Source organism: Penicillium oxalicum, chromosome IV, assembly GCF_001723175.1.
Source record: "Penicillium oxalicum strain HP7-1 chromosome IV, whole genome shotgun sequence".
Taxonomy (NCBI): domain Eukaryota; kingdom Fungi; phylum Ascomycota; class Eurotiomycetes; order Eurotiales; family Aspergillaceae; genus Penicillium; species Penicillium oxalicum.
The window spans coordinates 2,227,269-2,245,590 of record NC_064653.1 but is presented as its reverse complement, the minus strand read 5'-3'; the positions used below and the strand labels follow the sequence as shown (position 1 = coordinate 2,245,590).

General features: G+C 52.7%; 5 protein-coding genes across 5 annotated transcripts; 2 read left to right on the top strand and 3 right to left on the bottom strand.

The window, feature by feature from the left end:
• Positions 1-1,079: 1,079 nt before the first annotated feature.
• POX_d05563 (uncharacterized protein) lies at positions 1,080-4,159 on the top strand (the record flags this gene model as incomplete). Its single annotated transcript, XM_050114405.1, has 3 exons — positions 1,080-1,241; positions 1,328-2,038; positions 2,105-4,159. The coding sequence occupies 3 exons, from the start codon at positions 1,080-1,082 to the stop codon at positions 4,157-4,159; spliced, it is 2,928 nt and encodes a 975-aa protein (XP_049969356.1).
• A 674-nt stretch (positions 4,160-4,833) lies between these two features.
• Positions 4,834-7,564, bottom strand: POX_d05562 (putative secreted glycosidase; the record flags this gene model as incomplete). The annotated part of the gene is made up of 5 exons (XM_050114404.1): positions 4,834-6,068; positions 6,125-6,264; positions 6,317-6,639; positions 6,712-7,349; positions 7,435-7,564. The coding sequence occupies 5 exons, from the start codon at positions 7,562-7,564 to the stop codon at positions 4,834-4,836; spliced, it is 2,466 nt and encodes an 821-aa protein (XP_049969355.1).
• A 1,160-nt stretch (positions 7,565-8,724) lies between these two features.
• POX_d05561 (uncharacterized protein) lies at positions 8,725-11,442 on the top strand (the record flags this gene model as incomplete). Its single annotated transcript, XM_050114403.1, has 3 exons — positions 8,725-9,882; positions 10,709-11,170; positions 11,212-11,442. The coding sequence occupies 3 exons, from the start codon at positions 8,725-8,727 to the stop codon at positions 11,440-11,442; spliced, it is 1,851 nt and encodes a 616-aa protein (XP_049969354.1).
• Positions 11,443-12,196: 754 nt separating this feature from the next.
• Positions 12,197-13,798, bottom strand: POX_d05560 (uncharacterized protein; the record flags this gene model as incomplete). The annotated part of the gene is made up of 5 exons (XM_050114402.1): positions 12,197-12,388; positions 12,505-12,997; positions 13,059-13,150; positions 13,282-13,376; positions 13,498-13,798. The coding sequence occupies 5 exons, from the start codon at positions 13,796-13,798 to the stop codon at positions 12,197-12,199; spliced, it is 1,173 nt and encodes a 390-aa protein (XP_049969353.1).
• Positions 13,799-14,660: 862 nt separating this feature from the next.
• POX_d05559 (uncharacterized protein) lies at positions 14,661-18,085 on the bottom strand (the record flags this gene model as incomplete). The annotated part of the gene is made up of 6 exons (XM_050114401.1): positions 14,661-15,154; positions 15,219-15,314; positions 15,368-17,248; positions 17,330-17,851; positions 17,916-17,946; positions 18,008-18,085. The coding sequence occupies 6 exons, from the start codon at positions 18,083-18,085 to the stop codon at positions 14,661-14,663; spliced, it is 3,102 nt and encodes a 1,033-aa protein (XP_049969352.1).
• Between the last annotated feature and the right edge of the window lie 237 nt (positions 18,086-18,322).

Below are 18,322 nucleotides of genomic sequence, written 5' to 3'. Positions count from 1 at the left end.
ATGGAGAAACCTACGAGACTGGACGTGGAAATGAAGACGAACTTGGGGTGGACGTGGGAGGAAACTGTGCTTGGAGATCGATGTTGCCTCCGGACTCTGTTGGAGACTCTCTCCGACCCCGTCAATTAAGCTTCGGTTCTCCTCTCGACTTCTGCGGGGTTTCGACTCTGCCTCGGGAGTGCGTCGGATGGGGAATGGATGCCACTCTTTCAGCCTCATTGCATTCCATCCATTGACGACGGAGATATTTTGTCCTCCAACGTTGACCGGTGGAGCGCGGACTACCTGATTACACTCGGATCTCTCTCCCGTAGGATGCGCTCGAGCAGAGTGGAAATGAGAATTCCCATTCCGGCGAGGAATGGCCTCGAATCGGCATCGAATGCACCGACAGCACTGACTCCATCCTGATGATCAAAATCATAATTCACTTTATTCCATGTTTCCTTCACCGACATTCTGTGTCGGATACTTCATGCCCGGTCTTGGGTCCCTCGCCTGATTGATCAGCTCTCTCAGCCATACGTCCGTTCAGCTTGGTTCGCAAGGAGGCAAAGAGCATAGGGGGACCTCGCTCATCAATTGAGACTGGTACATAAAGACGAGTCCATGCAACGGGGTGCCTTCTCAACACACAGGCCGGCTTTTACTCGTGAGGCTTGTGAGACAAATATGACTGACGGACATCGATCGCTAGATCAAGCACACAGTACGCGGACTATGCTCAGATGCTGTCTCCCAGATTCCAACACGTCCGAAGGATACAAAGAAGTGAGTGCTGGTAGAAGCTGGTTACGTGCGCCAAAGTCCATTACTAGCCTCAGGCATCCAAATGCTGAGGAAATGTGACTCTCGCTCGGGCCTCGACGCGTGACGCCAGAAAGGAGCACTTTCTCGGACGCGCAGCTCCGCATTTCTTCAATTAAACAGATGGGAAGTCGACGCCTCCACAATCACAAGGGCGATCGCATTGTAGTATTACATTGATTGCAGTCCATGGGAGATCTACTTTTGCTTACTGTCCGACCCACTTGCTTCCTGCCTCCTTCTTCCCTCTACATCATCATGTTCATGCGATCATGAACGTGACCACGACCTGGAGCGCAACTCCCGCCGCTCTAGATCCCCTCAGTTCGTCTACGCTGAACAGGTTCCATAAGATCGAGCCACCGGCAAAGCGGCGCAAGATCAATGCAGATACTACCGCGAGTAATCTTTCAACAACCTCCATTGTGATTCGGGTGAGCAAGCTGTACCATTTCTGTTCCGTTTTTCAGACTTGGACCGTCCTTCCCACTTGACCGATCCCTCGACTTACCCGATTCAGGCCCATGCCGCATCTTTATCCGATGAATCACTCACCTTCGACCCCATTTGTCTGCTCCCTCGTTCCCGGTTCCCGCTGTCATGGCTCGAGGACGCTGCGTGGCTGCGCTCTGACGCACAGCCCGGGGGTCTCTTTACCGCGGACAACCCCTCATTAGAGCGAGACTTGCGATATTGCACGGAGCCTACAATTTTGGCGGTTCGGTTGGCGGCCACGGGAGAACTCTATGTGGTTGAACGGGTCAAACGAGGGATATACTCGCTCTGGCGACTTGCGCAGTGGATACGGGAAGGCGACATCGTTGTCGCTGCCAAGGGATGGCACGGATCAGACCATGTCGATTCGGATCTCGTCGAAGAAGAAAAACCCGCTCTTGCTTTTGACGACTCCAGCTGGTGGCAGCATGCACGGATCGAGGAACCTTCCTCTGACCTGGGTCTAGGGGAAGATTTTGCGGGATTGCACGTGGACGTCGTGTTTCGGGCAACAGGTATACCGGAGACGCACCCGAAGACCTTGTCATTCGGTGAGCGAGATCAATCTATCGCTCCCGAGTCGCAAATCGACTTGGTGAAGACACTATCAAACTCGCAAGCGCGTCTCGTTGAGCCTTCAATGGAGCTGGATCAGGCTCCAGACAACAAGCAAAACCCCGAAGAGTTACTAGACAGCATGCGAGAGCACTATTTGCAGGCTCTCTACATCTCCAAGGTATGGTTGACCGTGCTGTTCTCTTTGTGCATGCTTCTTTTTGTTCGTATCTGACTGCTGGCACAGACATCTTTGGCGTACTTTGCCAAGGGCCCACTGACTCGCTGTCGCGCTGCGTTTCAAAATCCAGACGTCACTGATGCAGGAAAGCCGGCGCAACTCATTGAGTACTACCGCGAAGCTGTCCTTGCGGCCAAGAAGATGGACCTCAAGTACCGCGAATCTCTTCCGGCGGCGGTTCGTGAAGCTGTGCTCACCGTTTCGGACGATGAGGCAGCTTCAAGCAAGAAACGCCGCGGCAAGAAAAAGAAACTGGGGAAAAGTGGCCTGTATCCCGAAGAAGACGATTTTGTGCGGAGGTGGTGGAAAGACCGAAAGATGATCGACCCCGCCATGCAAGAGGGCTCTCGCGAGGCGGAGGCCAAAAAACACATCTCGGATCTTCGACTGCGAGAGACTCAATTACAGATCCTCTTGATCCTGGAGATCTTAGCTCTGGAGTCGGCGCCGCTCATGCACACAGATCAGGGTATTGGGCAACCGGTAGATGGAGAAACGGACACAACTAAAAGGAAAGCCAAGAAGCCACAAGATCTGAATGTGCTTCTGGAGCTGCACCTAGATCGACTCTGTATCTGGCATGCAGTCACCATTGAAGACACCGCTGGCGACGATGCCGCAAAGTTATCCTCCTTCGTTGATGGTCAGCTAGCCAAGAAGAAGCCCGAGAGTGATGCTGTGCGCGACTTTTGCACTGAAGTGATCATTCCATTCTATGCTTCTCGCATGCCGGACAAGTGCAAGCTGATTACTCGCAAATTCGGAGTCTCTGGTGGCGGCCCCCCTGCTGCTAAAAAGTTGCAATCATCGAGTAAGCCACGTCGTCCAGAGCCGGGCTCTGATGTCAAGCGAGAGCCCCCCGTAAAAAAGCCAAGACGATCACTACAGCGGGTGTTGACGGATGAAAAAGCCGCGGCGTCGCAACTCCGCCATCCATCGCTCACTCGGGCCAAGACCGCGCCCACGCCGCGCGAATCCACCCGCGACTCGCTTGAACCGCTGCTTCCTACAGTCTTGGGGGGAACCACGGTCCGTGGTGGTATTCAGTCGAAAAGGGTGGAAAACCGCGAGGTCGATCTCAATGCGGCCGCAAGGCAGCATGAGACCAAGTTGCGAAAAGTGCAGATGTTGGCTGATCAGAAGAAAGAGCTCGACAGTGCCATCCAAGCCCTTCGTAAACCTAATCGGGAGCTTGTTGCCAAGGACATCGCTGAGGATGCGACCAAGCGACTGTCGACAGGGGGCGGAAGCTCACGCAAGTCAAAGAATCCCGTCAGGAACCCGCTGGGCGAAGGTGTTCAGGTCATGGCCACTCCGCGCGGTAATCGGAGGAGGGACGCAATGGCTGGTATACCATCTGTGCCACGTACTTTGGTGCCTTCGCGCTCTTTCGCTGGCCAAATGAACGAGAGCTTCCTCGCAGAATCGCCTGTTGTCATACCCTCTTCAACACGCCGAGCCATCTCTTTCTCGGGTCCCGATTCGCCGCTTTTTGCCTCGCAGCCGGGTTCAAGGAAACGACAGCGTGGTGCTCACGATCAGCCACCTGAGCTAGGATCCATTCAAGAAACGCCGACTCGACCATCCTCGAAGCTGCTCTTCGATGATCCAAGCACAAAGCAATCCCCACTCCCGGGTTTATCGGCCAACAAGGGGAGAGGCCTGTTCCGGGTCCCTGAAGTTCCAGTGGCCCGAGCTCATCAACCTGAGAATGAGGAAGCATCTCAGCATATCCCTGAAGCGCCAACTACGCCGGTATCTTCCCGCCGGCGAACAATCGATTTTGCCTCAGAGTCTCCTCTCGTCGGCCAAACTCCGGAAAACCGGAATCCGTCCATGATGATCATGGATACACCTCCAAGGCATGAAGGTACCAGCAAAAATTTGCTTATGCCGCGGACAACGTCTTTGTTTGCACGTGATGCCTCAAGAGTTCCCCCCTCTCCTACCAAAGAATCGCCTGTCAAGAATGCTACGCTTGTACCTTCAACACCCGAGAAGTCGCAGAGTCAGTCCATATACAAGCAGCTCGGTTGGGATGATGAAGAGATGGATCTATGAGACAGGATATTGAGACCATGCTGGCATAGGTTACATTTTTAAGAAAGATTTCAAATTCAAATACAATACTCAGCATATGGAAATTAAAACAGTGCCATTCACTCAGCCTTTACTCTTTTGGATATAGATTCTACACAGTCCACGCGTGATTCATGGAATTGCAATCGGCCAGGAGGTAAAATGCACCTAGAAGTTACTTGCTCTGATCATTTTTAGGTGGGAAAGATATCTGCGCTCGGCACCAGCTATCACCTGGGCAGCAATAATAACCTGGGAAACACCCCAGGAATGCTTGCCAGACCCCAATCATCGATGACGTCTTGGAGGGTCGCCATTCGACAGTCTTGAGCACCACTAGTCGAGTTCTGCCGCTTAGTCTACTCTGAAAATGGATTTTGCACGAGTTAGCTTAGTCAAACGATTCCTTGACGGTCGAACTAAAATTCCCGCGAAGCGGAGCGTAGCAAGTCCATCTATAGAATCCCAAGCACAATCCGAATGAACAATCACAGCGAGACACCCCTCTTCCCTCATAATTTCTGCCATTAGGTTCCATTCAGCATCTACACGTGACGATCTTCGTGACTGGCATTTCTCGCACGAGCATGATGACTACCCTGACCAGATTGGATCAGAGGTTCAAATCCATCGCCCATATCAGCAAAGTCCCGGCCTTAGAGGCTCGACGCTGCACTCGTCGACAAAGAAGGCGGAAGATCATCAGCGCCAGTGCCCCATGTACTTTCATCAGAGCCCAACACGAGAATAAGCTCCTGCCCCTCTGTGAAGAAGTCATGGGTGATCCAATTGCGGGTAAAAGGTTTACCGTTCAAAGTCGCCGACTGGATAAAGCCCGTGCTTCCTGTGGAGTTTTTGTCACTGAAATCATTCCAGTTGGCGACGTGGACGGTTGCAGTGTTTCCTGTAAGTGGTGAAGTGATGCTGATCGTCTCGAAAAATGGGACGGTGATCAGATAAACACTCTGGCCTGGGTTCGGGAAGAGACCCATCATAGACATGGCGACGAATGAGCCCATGGCACCTGAGTCGTCGTTTCCGGGAAGTCCCGAGGGAGTTGGAGAGAAGTAGTCGGGGATGTAAGTGCGGACTCGAGCGGTGGATTTCGCGGGACGACCGGCATAGTGGTATTGGAAAACGGTGAGGAAGGCTGGCTCGTTGCCGATGTAAGTGATATTCTGATCGTGGAGGAAGTCCAAGCGTTTGACGAAAGTGGAAGGACCTCCTAGCATGGGGATCAGAGCGGCCATGTCGTGCGGCACAAAGCTGTTTTTTTTCTCTTTGGTTAGGAGTAGAACTTGTTCATGAAAGAAATAAAGATAGAGATTCATTGGGACATACAATTGGTATTCCCAGATGCTGGACTCGAAAGTTTCGGCTCCAGTATTCTGAAGCGAGCAGATGCTTCCGCTGTTATCAATATTCGAGCACTTGAGTGGATCTTGACTGCCCCAGGTCTGGTTGAGATATTTTGGTTGGAAAAATCCTGTGAATCCGGTATTTGTTCCATTCAGGTATGAGGTCTGATCGGCTTTGAAAAGATTCTTCCACGATCCCGACTGTTTCTCATACCTTTCGGCATCAGCGGTCGTATTCATACCCCGGGCCATCTGTGCGATGGCAAAATCGTTGTACGAGTACTCCAAGGTTCTGGAGATGCTGCGTGTCATCGTGCCGAAGCCTAGATGGTCAAAATCTTCGGCGGGAATGTAATGCAGATTCTTCCAACTTTCAAGTCCACCACGGCCTTCATTGGACCAGTCGAAAGGCTCTTCCTCGGCATCCTTTTTCACCGCCGCATATCCTGCTGTCCAGTCGATCCCATCATTCAATCCCTTGACATATGCGTCGGCCAAGATATTGTCAGCATTTGAACCGCCCTGTGTGAAACCTGTGGGCGTAGGCTTAGCATAGTGCTAGCTAATTGACACAAAATAAACATCTTACCCTTGCATAGGGACATACGACAATCAGGCAGCCAGCCCAAATGGCGCTGTGTGTCAATCAATGATCGCACCATCTGGGTGACGGCATGCGGGTCAAAGATCGTCAAAAAAGGGATTTGAGAGCGAAACGAATCCCAAAGACTAGATCTAGATGGTCAGTAATCGACCTCCATACAGGGCTGCTTTTACGGACCAGTAGAAAGAGTCAAAGTACGGCTCTGGGCTCTTCCAAAGAGGGTTTTCGTTGGTATAGTTCTGAGGATTGATCATAGTTCGGTAGATACCACTGTAGAAGTTTGTAAGAACCGACGGCTGAACGTCAGTGCGTGAGACCCGGATAGGACGCAATTTCTCCGTCCATTGCTCAACCGCAGCTTGGTGTGTAGCTTCAAAGTCGAAGTCACCAATCTCGTTTTCGGCATGGGAGCAAGCTTGCGCGGAACTGACGAAGCTTACACCTACGCGGGCCTGCACGATACGATCTGCTGCGGCCTCATGGCGAATGAAACCGCCTCCCTAACTATGCGTCAGACTGAGGTGTGCTACCAGCCGTAGCGTGGCGATGAAGTAGAGCGTGCTTCTACCTACCGGTAGCGGATATCCATTGATACTTCGCGAGATTTTCAATTCATGCACATCGGTACTTGCCCGAGCGTCGACAAAAATGCCACTATCCCGAATAGGGCCAGAACTCTGGAAATCGGCGCAGAAGTGGAGTGTGTATGATCCACTTCCAAAGCTTGGCAGGAATCTCCCGCTGCCTGTCATCCGACCACTCTCTTCCTCAATGACGATAGTCGCGTTGTCTTGTCGAGAATCAGACAGATCAGAGAGGTCCAAAAGAATCAACGGACTGCTACCCTCTGGAAACTTGAATCGGAAGAGTGATGTGTGATGAGCGGCCGTCATCTCGACATCAATCCCCGACTGTAGTGATAGTGCAAAGTAGCCGGGACTGGCCTGGACCGAGTCTGGCGCATAAGGCGTAGCTCGCGATTTCTTTGGATATGCGCAGCCGTTCACGTCGTCATCTTTGCAACTGGCATAAGGAAAGAGCGGAAAATTTCCAAGTGATGGGCTGCCACCTGTTCCCGAATCATGCATGCTGGAAAATCCAGTTACGTTGCTCCCATCATATGCAAAACCGCCCTGGTTGCTACCAGAGTTGGTATCAGCGCCTGCCTTGGCCATACCATAGGGCAGTGAGGCACCAGGAAAGACATTTCCTGCAGGATATAATTTTCTTTGTGAGCGAATGTCGTCGAGTCACAATCGGACCTCTCTGTAAATCGAGTATGAGATAAGGCTCACCGCCGTTGGCGCTGCCGATCAGCGGGTCAATATACTGCAGCACATCGTACTCCTCCACGGGCGAGATCGCATTGATTAAACCCCATTTACTGGCGAGAACGAGCGATAGACTGATGCGCCGTGCCCACATCATTGAAAGAAAAGGGTATGAAAAGGATAGCTGATCTTGCTCCCATTTGAGCAGCTTCTCTGGTACTTAGCAGCCACATTTATGCTGGTCTTTCCCCCCTTGCCAGAGGAGTCGCAGATGTCCGATGGCATCCGGGGATGCATCCTTCGCCCCCTGTCGATCATCTGCGCGTTATCGTGCTTCGGCAGCAAATGCAATGAAACCCTACACACAGCCCGCCCGTTGTCATGAAGGTTCTGGCCGTCTCTTAAATGATCTTTGGTTCCGGTGACCTTGGGGGTGTGGTGATCAGTCAGGATCTGAAGTGGTCATTTGGAGCAATCAGGTGGTCCTTTGTAGGTGAGAGAGCCGGTCACATCGATCTCCCTCATCCTGCATGATTCCAAGACCTAGCAGATCGGCCCCGACCCAGGCCTGGGATAGGCATACCTTGGGGAAGTGATGGGTGGATGATCCTTTCACCCCCTGTACGCTGGCAGCCCAGAACGAGATAATGATCTCCGATGTGGAAATTATCAAGCAGGCTTTCCTCAGAAGCAAAATTGGCCTTTGTCCGTGGATTGTTTCTGAGTTGAGATCGTGCTGAAGAGTCCATCGCGGGAAAGGATATCCCCGCAGCCTCATGTGATGTCCACGTGCAGGGCCCATCTAATCTCGATGAGCTCAATAAGCTTCTCTCCTGATTAGCGGTCAATGAAAGCCCTTTGGCGAACACCAATGGTCTTGGTATTCCCCCACCCTTTTCAGATCACCATTGTGAGCCCGACCAGGCCGAAGGGAGGATCGAGAAGACATGGCGTTTAGGAAACAAAATCCGGATCGTCAGCTGACCCAGCCAAAGCTGAGAGGGAAACATGCCAGTTACGAAAGCTCTTTATCTAGAATATCTCATGCCCTCAAAGTTGAACAAGATATCTCAACGAGAAGACAATCGACAATAGGTACTGTCGAATGTACTATGGAATGTCCAGGCAACGAAGCTCCAGCTTGAGCACTGACAACACCACAATATGGATATACTTGCACTCGATGCGAATCGACTTTTCCAGATGTGTTCCAAGTCCTGCTCCAGAACACAGGGTCTGACAGTCACTTATGCTGAGCGATGTTGTGTGTATAAAAAGTCTTGGCAGCGCCCAGACAAAAAGTACCATTGGATCATGGATCCGGAAATGGAGCCTAAGACGGAGCAGATGCCGAGGCACAAGAGCCGCCGAGTCCACAACGCTCTCTCTCAACCAACTTTTGCCTCCCAACATCCCAATTGTAACAGCCTCGACCGGATCGGAATTGGACCATGTTCCGTCCAGCCCTTTTGTCGTCCCCTTCTCGCTCCTCCCTATCCTCCTCCCTCTTCTCCAAATCCCCGACGACACCTTTTGCATCGCGATTCCTCCTCCAGCGACGCGCAACTCTCCCTCCACGTCAGCGGTCTTTTGCGTTGTCGCAACATTGTCGCCGTCGCTTCTACTCTACTGGTCAGTCCCACATGGGCCCCTCCAGATGGCAGAAGATGCAATGCGCATCTTCCTAGTCATCGTGGTCAAAGTCACCCGTCGCATTCGTTGACACTTGCAGAATCCAATTCATTCCCTCACCCGCCAACTTCCCCTCCGTCACCTCTACCCCGATCACGCTTCCGCCGCTTCTTGGGCTTCACCTCGATCGCAGTCTTTGCCTTTTCGGTCGGTCTTCTCTACCAGACTCAACGCACCGTATCGCGACTCATGGCGTCTCCCATGATTTCCAACGCTGAGAGCGTGACCGCCTTTGTTCCCGTGGACGCGCACGCCGCGGAAGTGGACGAGTACCTGCGCACGCATCCCGAGGCCGCCAAGCTGCGTGCTGACCCCGACTTTGAAGAGTCGCGCCCTCACCTCCGCTATCCCGAGGCCATTCGCGCGCGCAGCTTGACCGCAGGGACGCTGGCCGGCCCGAACAAGCTCGTAGTGCCCCCGATCGTCTTCTCTCACCGGGAAGGCAAGAGCTTGGCCTCGTTCATGTACCTGGGCTCTGATATTTGCGGACACCCCGGCATCATTCACGGCGGCATGCTGGCGACCTTGCTGGATGAGGGTCTGGCTCGATGCTGTTTCCCTGCACTGCCGAACAAGGTTGGCGTGACGGCAAATCTCAACGTTGACTACCGGGCCCCCGCTATGGCTGACTCGTACGTGGTGCTACGAGCGGAGACCACCAAGGTGGACGGTCGCAAGGCCTGGGTAGAGGGCCGGATCGAGACCCTGCCCACCGACGGTAAAGCTCCCGTGGTTTTGGTCGAAGCCAAGGCGCTCTTCATTGAGCCCAAGCAAGCCGCAGTAAGTTTCCCCTCATTGAATACATGACCCCTTTCTACATCATCAGTCGATGCATTGGCGGTTTTTTTTTTGGTCGTGGCAAGAATCGTGGCTAACGAACGTCTTTCTTTTCTCTGCCGTGCTTTTCAGGCTCTGACCACTTTGTACCGTGGACCCACCGATTAAGTGGCGGACCTCGTTGACGTGATCCGCATTTCTCGTTCCTGGTTCCTGGCGTAGGGAGACTTTTTCATTTCTTGATTTGCATCTGTCTCTGCAGAGATTTTTCCATCTTTGATCAGCCCTTTTGTTCCCTTCTCTTTTCTATAGAGCGCATTTGTTCATCTTATTAAGGACCGACGTGGGCACTACAGTATTCACACCAATAGAATATGTAAATATCATACCATGGCCAACTTTACGGTTTAATCACTCTGTGACAGTGATTGTCAGTAACCTCGATATAAAACACCATGATCGTGGAGACATGGCTTGTCCAAGAAGAAGAAAGAAAAACATGATCAGACCGAATGTAATGCTCGATAAACCCAACACCAGACCCGTCAATGAGAGTGGATGGCGCAATCGGCATTTCGTCGACTTAAACCACCCGCCAAGCCCACCGAGCGATGATGCGATCAACACCGGAGTTTCCATTCAATTCCCGCTTGGACACGCGGCCCTCATTTTGACTACTCTTCTCTCTCTTTTCCCCCGAAGTGTACGACTGTGTAGTTCTTTCTCTCTTTCCTCTTTCCTCTTGTTCACATTCTCCATTTTTGCACATAACTCACCCTCACAATGGCAACGTAAGTCCTCAGTTTATCCCACTCCCTCTTGACCGAAGCCACTCCCCCTCTCAACCCCACCAGCATTGAAACGCCCTCCCCCCACCATCACCATCATCACCATCACCACCATTTTGAACCACCTTCTGACAGCCCCGTCAACCAGCAACATCACCTTCCACGCCGCCGCTCTCACCCGCAAAGAGCGCAATGATCTGCGCAAGCAACAAGGTCTCACCATCTGGTTGACCGGTCTCTCCGCCTCGGGCAAATCGACGCTGGCCGTCGAACTAGAGCACCAACTCCTCCGAGACCGCGGCGTGCACGCCTACCGCCTTGATGGCGACAACATCCGTTTCGGCCTCAACAAGGACCTGGGGTTCAGCGAAACCGACCGTAACGAAAACATCCGCCGCATTGCCGAAGTCGCCAAGTTGTTCGCCGACTCTTCCGCCATCGCCATCACTTCCTTCATTTCCCCCTACCGCAAGGACCGTGACACCGCCCGCCAATTGCACGAGGTGCCCACCCCGGCGAGGAGACTGGCCTGCCCTTCGTCGAGGTCCACGTCGATGTTCCCGTCGAGGTGGCCGAGCAGCGCGATCCCAAGGGATTGTACAAGAAGGCCCGTGAGGGAATCATCAAGGAGTTCACGGGTATCAGTGCCCCCTATGAGGCGCCTGAGAAACCCGAGGTCTACATTCGGAACGTCGATCTGGCGATTCCCGACGCCGTGAAGCAGATCATTGATTACTTGGATTCCAAGGGTTATTTGCCTGCTAAGAAGGAGTAGAAAAGTTGGTGGTTTGCCTTGTCTTCCTTCTAGCCTGCCTGTCTGACGTCTTCAATTCAACTTTTTCCCCTTTTCTATTTGGCTTGCCGGGCTGCCGTGAAACACCAAGAATAAGAGAAAAAAAAGAGTTCTCGAACTCCATGGGGTCATGCAGATTTTCGTTCTACGAATTTCCAGTGGGTGCCAGGGCAGGCCGGATCTGTCGCATCTAGCAATGACCCAATGATAGAGGCACGTTTTCTGGACTTTCCTATTGCTTCCGGGCCGAGGCACATTGGTCCGTGATATGTACCAAAGAAAGAGAATACACAGGAGGAGTCTGTCAATCAATAAGAGTCAAAATCCAGAAATTTTTAAAGGAGACAACAAAGAGTGATATCATTCCATATTCTTCAAAAATGGCGAGCAAGTTGGCACCTACGGATGCGCGGGGGCTAGGCTTGAATTTAAGCGGCGAAACGATCAAGATCCATGTATATTTTTCCTACATCAAATGATTAGGAGGTACCGGCGGTCGTTTACTTGATTCCGAACATCAAAAAGCGTAAAAGATGGAACTCTATCAGTTTGAAAAAATATGTGTGCCTTAACTCGAGTGATGTATGTACCTGATTCGCCCGTCTGCCTGCTGCAACAACGAATGGAGAAAAAAAAAGAAAAGAACAGAAAAACAAAAGACAAAGTGTCTGCCAGCGCCTGTCGACTGTCCACGACGTAACTTCAGGCTCTCCGTCTCCTTCTCTTTCTCCATCGCTCACTGGAACTCAAATTCGTAATAGACATATGGTGTGTAGTCGGCATTGCCCTCACCGGTGGCATGCATCTCACTCGGGTCATCTCGCTTGACCCGACCCTTCTTGTCTCGCCCAAAGGCATTACCCGCCAGGTATGAGTACTTTTCTTCCAAGCTGCTCTTGGCCTTGTCTGCTTGTTTCGAGGATGGCGACTAAAAATAAAATAAAACCCCAAACTCGTCAGTATCATCGCGCATGCAAGGTTAGGGATGCCCTTTCGAAGAGGTATAGAAAGCCATCCCGCTCGCATCAAGAGGTGAAGACGTACCCGAATGAGCCCGCAAACAAAGTCCAGCGGTAGACCATATCGCAGAACGGTCTCGACAAAGACCCGAAGAACCAAGACATGAATCCATACCATCACCGCCTCGCTCCAGGCGGTCCGGCCCAGACGCAAGGTCTCCCCCCAAAGCTTGCGCTCATCACCTCCCACCCGCTCGACTTCCTTGCGCTCCTCTTCCTTGCCACCTTCGACGTACTTGAAGTCGCGAGGGATCCACTTCTGCTCACGGCACTTGTGCACGAACTCCAGACTGTGCTTCTTGAAGGCGGTCACCGCAAACAGAGAGAACTCGCTATCCTCGGCGACGAGTTGCGCCGAGCGTGGCACGACCATCGGGGCGATCGTCTCATATGTCTTGAGGAAATCCTTCACTAGCTGGGAGGGCACAGCGACCAGGTGGGTCTCGATGTACTCGGAGTCTTGGACGATGGATCGCGGGTCAATCACCGACGCGAGAGATTTTGTCGACAAGTTTCCTCTAGCAAAACAGAGCTATTAGTGCTGGACGTCATGGGTTGGAGGAGTCTCTGGCGACGAACGCTTGTTTCCTTTGCAGCGTAGCCAGCGTGTTCTTCACTTGATTATATTGCGAGTACTTGGATCGAATGTCATTGTCGATACTGGCCGCTTCCTATAAAAATCATGAGTATGCTTGTCCCTCAGCTCGTTTTCCATGACCCCTTCTCCCCTCCATGATGTCTTCTGCCGGGGACTTCAACAGTCCACGTCGTTCCGTCGCTGAAACGCAGAAAAGAGACTCACCTTGTGTAACAGATCAATTAACTCGGCCAGCGACTTATCCGCGCGATATTTGACCTTGTTCCACGAGAATGTCCGCAAGTACTGATCAACAGGCTCTAGAAGTAGGACATACATCCCCGTGATTTAGCGATCCAGAATTCTTTCTTCCCCCACAAAGGGTCCACAGTCCCTGCCCTTTCGCTCGTCCCTCCAAGATCCAGGAAGAAAGGAACATACTGTCATTGACGACCTTCATGCGCTCAATCTGCGCCTCGTCTCCCTCCAATATGTTCTTCAACGCATCGCTAACCTTGGCCACCACGCCCTGACAAGAGCTCTCCAACTTGGCCAGCTCATCAGCCTGCTGCACCAGGGCATCCAGCGTGCCAATCTTGAACTCCGGGATCGCAAAGGGAGCTACGGAGCCATTTTCGGGGGAGACGGTGGTCGATACGGCGTCGAGAGCGTCGTCGCGGTGACGCGAGGGGACGATGGAGGTTGGAAGCGATACCAGAAGGTACTTGTTGGATTGCGACATGGTGAGCTCTGAAGCCTGTAAGGAATGAGAGGATGTACACGGTACACCTGGACGGTCTGAAGTGGTGGGAATAGGCCCTCGGCGGTGGGGCAGTAATGGAAGATCGGGGGAGCGGACTAAGAGCTACGGGAAGCTGGAGGGTGATGTCGTAGGCGGTCGGAGCTGCGAGCAGCGCGGGACCACTGGAGTTGTAGCGCGCTTTTGTACAGTCCACCGTCCGCACTCGTAACCTACACACTGTTGACGCTTTTCAACCTCAACGGCTGGGAGTAGGTCGTGGTATCCCTCATGGGGAAAAAAAAGAGAAAAAGAAAAACTCTTCAATTTAACAAACTAAAGCATGAAATTTGTCAACTGAACTCCACACGGAATTGTTGGAAGTGGCCGTACGCAATGCCCGAATTAAGCGTGAAGCTCGCCAATATCTTAAATAGCGGTGGAGGCGCCGGGCACACTCCTATCATTTCGAACAACCCATACGCGAATAAACTGAAAAAAAAAGAACCAATTCCAATAAACGATATAGCTTCAAGTCTGCGGACGTTGGCCAGGGAAATACAAATTGCAGCGAGGATCAATTGCGAAGCAGGGTATCTGTATGAAGCGTGAAGCGCCAATTGGAAGGAGAGTAGCGCAGAAGGGTAATTGACTGGGAAGGAAGGAAGGGGAAATGAAGGAAAGGGAGAACGAACAAAGGGTAAAAGGATCCCAGCATTTGTTCATCTGTACAGGATTGGGAGACACCAACATTAAGAGATCGACAATGATCAAAAGTCATGGAGATGAAACAAAGGAGGACTCAAACATAATGAGTCGAGAACACGATTTTGGTGAGGGAAAGAAGCCAAGTCCCAATTCTGACCTACATGCCCTGAAAGACGTCCTGACAGTTGTCGACTAAGAACTTGAGAATGTCATTCTTCTTCTGCACGTCGGTCATCTCCCGAGCCAAGCTCTCAGGACGCATGATGGTCGGTGCAAAGACCACGGCAATGTTCTGACTGGTCATCAGGTTCTCCTCCTGGCGCTCAACAACACGTTTGAGGTGGAAGACCAAGAACTCCAGAACGTCGCGGTGCACTCGGGGAAGCTCTGACAAATTCTTCTGGAGCAGCTCGATACGGGTGGGAGCATGTGTGACCTCGGCGGAGTCAATGATCTTATCATAGATCTCGTACGTGATGAGGGGCGTGGGTAGTTTGCGGAAATATTGTTTCAAAGCAGAAGTAACGGCGTGAATGTCGAGGTCGGGGTCGGAGATGTCGTAATCAAAGGGCGAACGCTCGAAGCCCTCGCGAATGCCTTGAATAGCGGACGCGGCACCCGACTTGCGATAAATGCCCTCCATGTCCATTCCTACAATTTGGTCAGACAGAAAGTTCGATACCCAAAGTGCGTTGGTCGAAAATTGAAGACTCACCTCGAAGCTCGACCTCCTGAATACAGCGAGTGATGATAGCGGGTATGATGCTCTTCTCATGCTCCATCCGCGCCTCAAGCTCGGTACCGAAAAGACCTGGAAGTATGTTAGCTATCCAGCATACATCCAACGAGGCAACAGAAACTTACCACCTGCGGCAACTTCGGTCAGAACCGGCGTACTGTCGGCTTGGGACATCTTGCCGCCTTGCTTGCTGCGTTGGTTGCCAAAGAATCCGAAGCCCTGGCGACTAGGATCCTGCGTCTGGGAACGGGGGAGGCCCCCGCCGGTCTCGACATTCTCACTCGACATGAAGGCTCCTTTCAGACCCTTGACGCCCTTTGCGACGTTCTGCCCTCCCTTTTTCCAGTTCATGAACTTGCCCTTGCGAAGATTGACGACTTGAGGACCAGGGACGATCGTGGCGGTGGCGGTCTGGGTTTCAATGTCGTCCGAGATGTGAGCAGTGGAAATGGATGGCGTAAGGCCATCAATGCTGGGCTTCAGCGTCTCAAGCGACCCAATTGACTTGTCTTTGCCGTGAGAGATCAGACCTAACCCGTTCGCTCCTCGTTGCCCGTCGGAGGTACTCTTGTAGAGCCCTTGGATCTGGTGCACCAATGTATTGTTCAATTCGGCCAACTGAGCGTTTTTCAGCGAAAGTTGTTCGAATTCCTGGAACGCCTTCTCCTTTTGTCGGTTTAAGTTAGCCAGTTCGTCTGTGAGGTCATTGCGTTGTTGGATCATCTCCTCAATCTGGGGGCTGTAGGATTGTTTCAGCTTATGGATCGACTCGGCCAGCTCACGAAGGACCTGGTTGGAGAACTTTCCCAGATCCAATGGCCCACCGGCAGCGCCCCGTTTTTCTGCCTCTAGATGCTCGGTGAGGACAGTAAGCTCGCGCAGGACAATCTCTCGCTGGGCGTCCAGCACGACCATGGTTGATCGCTTCTCCGAAAGCTCTGTGTTGACCTGTTTCACATCTGCCGTGGCGTTCAAAACAGCTTCCATGTCATTCGCACGCTTCCGTTCCTTACGGAGCTCGCTGCGAAGCCACGCAATCTCCTCGGCCTGGGTAGTACCTGCTGTAGGGCTACCAAAGTCTGCGCCAATGGAGCCACTACCGGCCGGAGATCGAAGGTCTTTGGTTTCCTTCCCCAGGCGAATGCTTCGGTCACTGAGACTGCGGCCATGACGGACGCCGTTTGAGATGCGACGCAGCAGAGATTCGCTATTCTGATCATCGTCGTCCATGTCACCACTGCGCAACCGGGAAGGCGAGGCTGCGCTGTCTAAGCTGACATTGCCAGAGGCCGATGGCTTTCTTGATTGATCGCTGGTGCCATCGGACGGCTTCGGCGACCCCATGTGTGGCGAAGAAACCCGCGATGACGCGACGTCCTTCTGTGACGACTGGTGGTGCCTTCCCTCCAGTGAATCACCTCGCTTTGGCGGGTAGGCCATCGTTGTGGGACGCTGCGGGCGATTTGCCTCGCCGTTGGAAAACTCGTGTGGCCGGCGGAGCTCAGCCGAAGGGCGAGCTGAGGTGGACGCGGACGCGGAACCGTTCGCCTCTCGGTACGCAAGATGCAGGTCAGAGCGAGAGCTTCGGGCGGAGGATGGCCTATTAAAACGAGGCTTGTCGGAGTGCGATGTAGATGGCTTCTCCGGCCATCCATTTCGCGCATCCAAGTCTCGTCGGCTGAAATCAGCCTCGCGTGGCTCCCGACCTTTCTCTTGGTAGGCAATGTGAGGTGAGGGATGTCCGGATGATGTGCGAGAGGGTGGCTCTAGCGTTTGATCATGATCGTGGCTATTCAGATTCTGGGATGAATCACCCGCGGCCATTGAACCAAAGTAGTCACGGGGAATTTCTGGCTGACTGGTTGCCTGGGGAGGAGCGCGATAGGCCTCTGAAGGATCGAACGCGAGGGGAATGAGAAATTCGCCGCCCCCGTCATTGTCGTTGGCACGGTCTTGGGCAATCTGGCGACTACTTCGATAAGTGCTGGAGGGAAGAAGCAGGTTGTCTGAGGGGCAAAGAAAACAGTCAGTTTGATCAATTCCGTCTCACGCACTGTGAGTGTTAATTACGGTCGCGAAGTTCTTACCCGTCGCAGTCTGTAGACCGGCCGAGGAGGCGTCAGCACGAGAAGAATCCCCACGGCCTTCTGAGTGGCCATGAGACGTCTCGACCACTTCATTTGTGTCACTGGCGGCCTCATCGATAGATCGGGTTTCCTCCATGCTGGGGGGCAAAGAAGGCAGGGACTTGTCTAGTTTGACCCCTGGGGCCCCTGGCCGCTTGGTTGTAGCGCCGGCTTTTTTCTTTCTTCTTCGTTGCATCAATGATTCATGACAATCCATGCAGAAGATTCCTTGGGAGGTGCGGGCATAGCGCAGGTTCTCAATCTTCCTCTTGCAGTTGCGGCAACGGAAACACTGAGCACAAAAGGCTTGGTCACCGGTGAGAATGGCAAGGTCCTCAATCTTGTTGCCGCAGGAATTGCAGCTGTAGGTACAATTGCTGCAGATCAAGGACCCATCGCCCAGGAGGAGGAGGTGCGCGTCCGAATCGAGGAGAGTGCCGCATGTGCTGCAGCGAAAACAATCGATGTGCCATCTTTGCCCAGCTGTGAGGTGTTAGAATAATCGAGGGCAACCTATAAAGGGCAACAATCTTGGGATGTGACGTACACAGTTCAAATGCCTTTCCTTCTTCGAGAATCTATCAACGGGGGGTCAGTTTATTGCGCAGAGAAGGGGAGAGGCTTCCGACCCCTACGTACCTCTCCACAACCCATGCAAGGGTAAGGAATTTCGTCCTGATCCAGAGGAGATTCGGGATGAATGGCCGGAGACTCCATCTCGACTGACCGATTTGCCAGCTGCTTTGAATAATGCGGAATGCAGTGTGTCACTTGCGCCTTCGATGTCCACCGAAGCCGTGGATTGGGAGCCCGCAGAAACTGCTTGGCGCAGTGTTCAATCGATCCACGAAGGCAGGTCGGCAGTCCAACACGTGAGTTCGTACGGACATGCGATGTTTTCTGCGGGGGACTTCAGAGGCTTCAGCCTTTTCCGCTCCGGTACAGTCAAGTGTT